Source organism: Ananas comosus, unplaced genomic scaffold (genome assembly GCF_001540865.1).
Source record: "Ananas comosus cultivar F153 unplaced genomic scaffold, ASM154086v1, whole genome shotgun sequence".
In the NCBI taxonomy this organism is placed as follows: Eukaryota; Viridiplantae; Streptophyta; class Magnoliopsida; order Poales; family Bromeliaceae; genus Ananas; species Ananas comosus.
Window position 1 is genome coordinate 1959 of NW_017891586.1, and position 7294 is coordinate 9252.

Here is a 7294-nt window from a genome sequence, read left to right on the forward strand (position 1 = left end):
AAAAAAAAAAAAAAAAAAAAGGCACGTTTTCCGCAACTCTATTTTAAAAAGGCTTTTAAAATCGGCCCCGGGGCGTGACATTATGTATTTGTTTGTATTCTTTTTCTCGTAGTTTTCTGTCTATTTGACATGCATGCAGCTTTGAAGCTTTACTCTGTTATATGTTTTTGTTTAGTAGAAATAAACACTTGTTTTGGAAAACTCACAACAAGTTTATTATTGCTGTGGTTGTTAATAATGGGATTTGTGAAATTATTGTGGATCTTAACTCATTGTTATTAACTTTCCTTATGATTGTTACAATTGTTACAAGTAGGATTTGAGAAATTAATGCCGATTTAACCGATCTTTTAATTAGTGTGTTGGCAAATTTTATGTTTCCTCTTTAAGAAGAACAGCTTATTATATTTTTCTCCAGAGTTTCATCTTTTGAGCACATTATTGAACTTGATACAAATCCTTCTTTTCCGAGAATGATACAAACAACATAATATGAGAGACAAATTAATTGTTTAAGTATTTAAGATTTTATTACAAATTTTTGCATAATGCTCAATTGAACATGGATAACATAGTTGTCGCCTTAAAAAAAAAGGGTTTAAGTGCACCATTGGTACCCAATCTTTTTCTGGTTTTTATTTTGGTCCTTTTTTTTTGCCTTTTTGCCATTAGGTTCCTAACATTTTAGTATTTGTTTTCAAAATGTCGTTAATTCTGAAAAAAATTGTCGCATTGTAAGATTTGCAAATATTGGTGGGTGCTAGTATAGCAGTTTTCGACTTAATTGGAATAATAAAAATTGAATATTAGGAACCTTATTACAGAAAAAAGTTCGTGACCCAAATAAGAAAAATGAAAAAAGTTTTGAGACCATTGGTGCAATTAATCCCCAAAAAAACTAGCAAATCCCAATTGTCACAGAAAATTGTTTAGGTTTGGAGATCATTCTATATATAATTTCTTTTCTTTTTCTTTTCAAATTAGATTTGGAGATTATCTACTCTTATCTTCTCCAGTGGTTGTGTAATATATTTTTTCTTTTTATGTTCGTATTTTACTTATTTGTTGTTCGGTGTTGTTGCTAGTTATTTTCTTTTAACTATTTATTATTATTGTAATCAGATTTTACAGTATGCGAAGATCAAGTGGAATCTACAATAATTTTCTTTCAAGAGCTCACCACTTCTACCAACCGTCCCTAGAGCAAAGGGCTTGGTGGTTGGTATTCAAGATCCAAGTTCGAATCCTAGTTGATTTACATTTCCAGCTAAGTTTATTTCTAGATGAAATAAACGAAGCGGGTAGCGTTCACCCCACGCTCAGGCATATTGAGCACTCCATTGCACCAGCACCCTTCTCTTCGGCGCCGTCGTCGCTCTCGTAATTCCGCTTATAAGAAAGTCGGTAACGCGGGCGATCTCGGCCAGGGTCGAGCCTTCGCAGGGGCCTTGGCGCCGGCCTGGCGGCGGGCCTCGCCGTTGGCGGAAGCAGCGGACGGAGCACGTCAGCATGAAGAGCGCGAAGAAGGAGGGAAGGATATGCCGACGATTTTCCAGCGTCGACGACGCGCCACAGCACCCCGTGTTGTCGCCGTTTGGCTGACATGGCAGTGAAGGGAGGATCAGCAGAGGATTGATAAGCTCCTTTATTTCTTTTAGCTCAATGAGATGGGATTGAGATCCAATAGTACAGTTAATTGTGCTCTTTTTTTTCCTTCTTTTTTTTTTTTTTGTGTTATTTTTGTGAAGACTTTTTGTATGTATGTTGATTGGTTGACTTGGATAATGAATGACAGTGACGTTCTTGATATCTGAGCTGAGGGAATAATTTTGCTTAAGAATTGAAACATTAATTATATGCTTAACTGTTATTTATACAAGCTGATGTGTAACTGTATTTGTTGAGACCTTAATTACAGTTGAATTGTAAAAGTTTTGACTGAGATTAATTGGACCATTTCGGAGAAAAAGAAAAACAAATTCTTAATAAGAAGGGTGGCTAGCTCCTTATAAATGATATGGAATGGAATTTGTTCTTTTTTTTTGAGAATAGGTATGCACGCTATCTGCTGCGTTTATTTCATTTAGAAATAAACTTAGCCAGAAATGTGAATCAACAAGGATTTTCGAACTTGGGTCTCGGCATGCCAACCACTAAGCCCTTTGCCACTTGCTTAGGGACCGGTCGGTATTTGTTGCAATGGAATTTTTACACGGAGGAAAAATGTTTAATACTCGTATAGATATATATATTTTATATAAGCTGATGAAAAAATATCTTATTAGTTTTTTGGCTAAATTAAGAAAAATTTTTTTATAAATGATACTTTTAGTCATTTATTTGTAATCATTTATAAGAAGAAAAATATTACTGACCGATCCCTAGAGCAATGGCAAAAAGCATTTATTTGTAGTCATTTTCTTATAAATGACTATTTTAGTCTTGGTGTTTGGTATATCGAGACCCATTCGAATCCTAATTGATTGACATTTCTACATAAGTTTATTTTCTAAATAAATAAATGAAGCGGTAATATGCTATCTTTCTTTCTAAAAAAAAAAAAAAAAGAGAAATATTTTACACGTTTTAAACTTCGCAAATCCGCTATAATATTAAAATGACTACTTGTAGTCACCGAAGGAGACACATATAGCGAGCATTCCATAGCATTTGTTTGCATATCCGTGCCACGATAATATCCTGCAACATAATTAATGTACGAAATTCAAAGCACGTATTAATATATATTTCAGCCCATTTGCTATTATAGATGGATTTTTAAATAATATAGTATCGTTGCCAATATAAACTATTTCATTCTATAAGAATGCGATAGTTGATCGAACATCACCTTCAATTTTTAACAATTAAGATTTCGATATTATATATTTTGGTTAAACTTTTATTTTTTATTTTTATTATCAATTTCACGGTTTTTATATCCATCTTGCGCGTAGATTTTCTATTAGATCAATTTATTGAGAAACGTAATAGGACGGAACATATATGCCCATTAAAAAACACAACTTCTTACAGTAATTCACATTTCTTTGTAGAAAATATATATATGACATGATTTACATTTACTTACCCAAATTATACAGGGCGGCAACATCCACAAATTCCAGCCTCTTTCATCAATTAAAGAAATCCTAGAGGAGTTTATTATAATTGAATAACAGTATTCTTGTGCTTACTCCAAAACTTTCTTGTTGCGGATCCCCTCGAACTCTCAATCTCACTCATTCTGATCCCAGAAAGCCATCACAATGCCCGACGCGGCGCCCGAACGCGATCACAACGAGTGCGGTTAGAGGCCGCGCTGATCGACGATTGGGGATCGCGTGGCACGACAAACCGGGCACGTCGCGTTCGAATCCAACCACACGTCGATGCAGATCGCGGTGGAACCGCATGGTTGCAATTCGGTAGCGACCGCAATGAACCCTCCCCTTCGTCGACCACGCTGAAGACAAATCGGGCACTCCGTCGACGACAATTCTTCTTCTGTTTGCTGCTACTGCATCCGCCGGACGACTTTTGTATGTGAAAGGTGGGGAGCGATGCGATAACCGCAGGGTCGAGCCCTAGTTTGAGGAGCTCGTGGGCTGCGCACGCGACGGTGGAGACGCTGAATGAAAAATGTAACGGATGATGAGGTAGAAGGCTAAGAGGAGGAAGCAGAAGGCGATGGAGGTGGCGATGGCCCCGGAGTTCTCGAAAGAATTGCCGGTCCACTGTCCGTCGATCCCGCGGTGGACATGGACATGGATATGGTGAGGGTACAACAAAGGATAGAGCCGATCGAAGTTTTAATTGGCTTTTTAATTTGGTGTGGATGATTGTCTAAAGATGTGCTGATTAATGTAGCTATTAATGTGGACTTTCTCTCTTTTTTTTAAAAAAACTTAAATAACCAAAAAAAAAAAAAGAAAAAAGAAAAACCTGCACTCGAACCAGTTTTAGAACATATCTTTTCATTGGCTGCACGTTGTTCAGCCCGTGGACCGAATCTGCTAAATCGAAAGGCCTACAAACAAATTAAAATTTGATGGCTTAATCTAGACCTGTAATTTCTTCTTAATTTCATTTTAATTTCCCGAACTATTTCGCAAGCCACAAACTATTATCTTCCACAATTAAAATAAAAAATTGATAGTTTCTAATTAAATCTTTAATTTTATTTTATTAGGGATCTTTCACTTAATCCACTATTATTTTACAGAAAATATCACTACATGCATTTAGTGCAATCAATGAACAATAAAAAAAGCCGTTTTGTCAAAGGTCTTGATGGTTGATATTCGAGATTCCAAATTTAAATTCTAATTGATTCATATTTTCAGCTAAACTTATTTTTAAACGAAGCGGGTATAATGCTAACCTATCTCTCTCACTCTCAAATTAAAGAAAAAAAAAAAAGCTCGATGACTCAATTTCTAATGATCCTACCGCGTCCATCGCCGAGGATCGAGGAACCGGTGGTGCTGCACCGGCGCAATTCGGCCAACGTTAATGCTGGTAAAGCCAACGTCTGACCTAACTTCACATGATCTTCTTCTGGCCCCGCCTCGCCATTGCCTGTCGAGGAACCCGTAGTGCTGCAGCGACGCAACTGCCGGAACGGCCGCAAAACCGCCGACCCACCTAATTCTACCTTCTCCGAGCCCACCCCGTCAGTCACCGCCGAAGAAGCCTCGGTAGTGCCACCGCGGTGCAACTCGGGCAACCGCGGCGACGGCGCCGCCTCTTCATCCGATCTCTCCTCAACCGAGAGTTCAGAGGATCCGGGGGAACTGCGACAGCGCAGCTGAGGCAACGGCGGCGGTGCCGTCGCCCCACCCAACGCTATTCGTTCGGGCTCCGTCGCGGCGCGGCAAACCGGGCACGACGTGTGCGAGCAAAGCCAGACGTCAATGCACTGAACGTGGAAAAAGTGCCTGCAGCTCGGCAGCATCCGCACCACCTCCCCTTCCTCCACGTCGGCCAAGCACACCGGGCACTCTGCCCCATTCGGGCCATTCCCCTTCCGTTTTGCGGCCCCGCCGTTATTGGTCACCGCGCCGAACACGAACGTCGGGAGCGCCGCGATATCGGAGGGCGCGAGGCCGAGCCTGGGTGGCGAGGCGCCGCCCGCATTGCCGCCTCCGCCGGCCCCTGCGCGGCGTTCGCGCCAGTTGCAGATTAATCCGGTGTGGGCGTAGCGGATGAAGAAATACAGAGCGATGCCGACGAAGACGGCGATACCGATGAATTCGAGCGTGGTGTTGGAGCCGCTGCCGTCGCCGCCTCCCGTGTTGCTCCCGGAGGTGGAGTTATCTGTGGACATGGCTGTAGGCTGGAGTCCCGGGAATGGGAGAGAGAGATGGGGATCGAATTTAAGATTTTCGATTGCACAGTATAAATAAGGGACTAGTGTGTGGAAAAAACGTGGGATGATTCCTTTTTTTCCCCGGAGAGAGAGAGAGAGAGAGAGAGAGTATTATTGAGGGATTGATGGGTTGACTTGGTTTTTTTTTTTATTGGTTTGATCTAAAGAACATGCAGCGACTACGACGACTTAGAGGTGGGGATGAAAGGGAAGTGTTGCATATAGTACAATAAGCCATCAACACAAAGGTTCGTTTGAGGTCAATCGGAGTCTACTTGTTTTGGATCGGGTTTTGATCATCCGTTCCAAAATTCGATCGAATTAAGATCAGAGCATTAATGTGGTTTCGAGTTTACTAGTCAATTCACGTAGTTAAATGCGATGGGTCTTTTGTGCGGGCTTGCTGTAAATCAATGGGTTCGATAGTTTGATTGACAGGTCCATAAATTGGGAATTTGATTGATCGGGATTGATGGGTCGGGATCGATTGATGGGTTGATTGGAATGATTGGGCTAACTTTGATGAGCTGATGAGCAATTTAATTTCATGCCTTTGATCTAATATATTTGATTAAAAACTACCATTAGATTATTCTTTTTATTTTTGAGGGGTAAGGTATAAGAGAACAAAAGCTTGAAAATTGTATTTTTAGGACAATTACATTATTGGCTCCAAATTATTATTACGAAAACTTCATTTTACGTGAGCATCCGACTCTTTAAATTTCTATTGATTTATCAAATTGGCATTATTGATTTCTGTCATAAGAATAGTGATATCTATCAATGTAAGATATATTTTTCTTTCAAATAAAATTGAGATTTTTTTTTGACTTTTAAAAAATATGCATGGGGACGAAAATCTTTTTTCTCCACAAGACTAAATATTTGTTTACACGCAAGAAAGGAAAAAAAAATAGTAACTCGTAATATCAACGAGTCAAAATGTGATAATATATACACCTTTCCAATAATTCATGCACAATCAAAAGAAAAAAAAAAAAAAGAGAACAATCCCTTTACGGTTCTATCAAAAATTCATACCGACAAATCAAACCGAAGGAAAAAATATTGCAAAATTAATTCACACAGAAATTTCTACTGCCTCTCCAGATCACGCGACGCTCCTTCCTCTTGCCCGACCTCCGCCGCCGACGCCGCTCCGACCACCACCCAACCTCCTTCTTCTTCGCCATCGCCGGCCCCGAGAATCTCGGTCCGGCACACCGGACAGGTGGCGTGATCACGCAGCCACAATTCAATGCACTCTCCATGGAACGAGTGCGTGCACCTGGGCAGCATCTTCACCACCTCCCCTTCCTCCACCACGCTCAGGCATATTGAGCACTCCATTGCACCAGCACCCTTCTCTTCGGCGCCGTCGTCGGCTCTCGTAATTCGCTTATAAGGGAAAGTCGGTAACGCGGCGATCTCGGCAGGGTCGAGCCCTTCGCAGGGGGGCTTGGGCCGGCCCTGGCGGCGGGCCTCGCGTTGGCGGAAGCAGCGGACGGAGCACGTCAGCATGAAGAGCGCGAAGAAGGAGGCGAAGGATATGCCGACGATTTCCAGCGTCGACGACGCGCCACAGCACCCCGTGTTGTCGCCGTTGGCTGACATGGCAGTGAAGGGAGGATCAGCAGAGGATTGATAAGCTCCTTTATTTCTTTAGCTCAATGAGATGGGATTGAGATCCAATAGTACAGTTAATTTGTGCTCTCTTTTTTTTCCTTCTTTTTTTTTTTGTTATTTTTGTGAAGACTTTTTGTATGTATGTTGATTGGTTGACTTGGATAATGAATGACAGTGACGTTCTTGATATTCTGAGCTGAGGGAATAATTTTGCTTAAAGAATTGAAACATTAATTATATGCTTAACTGTTATTTATACAAGCTGATGTGTAACTGTATTTGTTGAGACCTTAA

General features: G+C 40.9%; 1 protein-coding gene across 1 annotated transcript; it reads right to left on the bottom strand.

Annotated features, from left to right (window-relative positions):
* Nucleotides 1-6469: 6469 nt before the first annotated feature.
* On the bottom strand, nucleotides 6470-6988 carry LOC109705010 (RING-H2 finger protein ATL39-like). The gene has a single exon (XM_020225776.1). The coding sequence runs from the start codon at nucleotides 6986-6988 to the stop codon at nucleotides 6470-6472; it is 519 nt and encodes a 172-aa protein (XP_020081365.1).
* Between the last annotated feature and the right edge of the window lie 306 nt (nucleotides 6989-7294).

Bases quoted from the DNA above. Each gene is read 5' to 3' on its own strand.
- LOC109705010 (XM_020225776.1), bottom strand. From the start codon at position 6,988: ATGTCAGCCAACGGCGACAACACGGGGTGCTGTGGCGCGTCGTCGACG.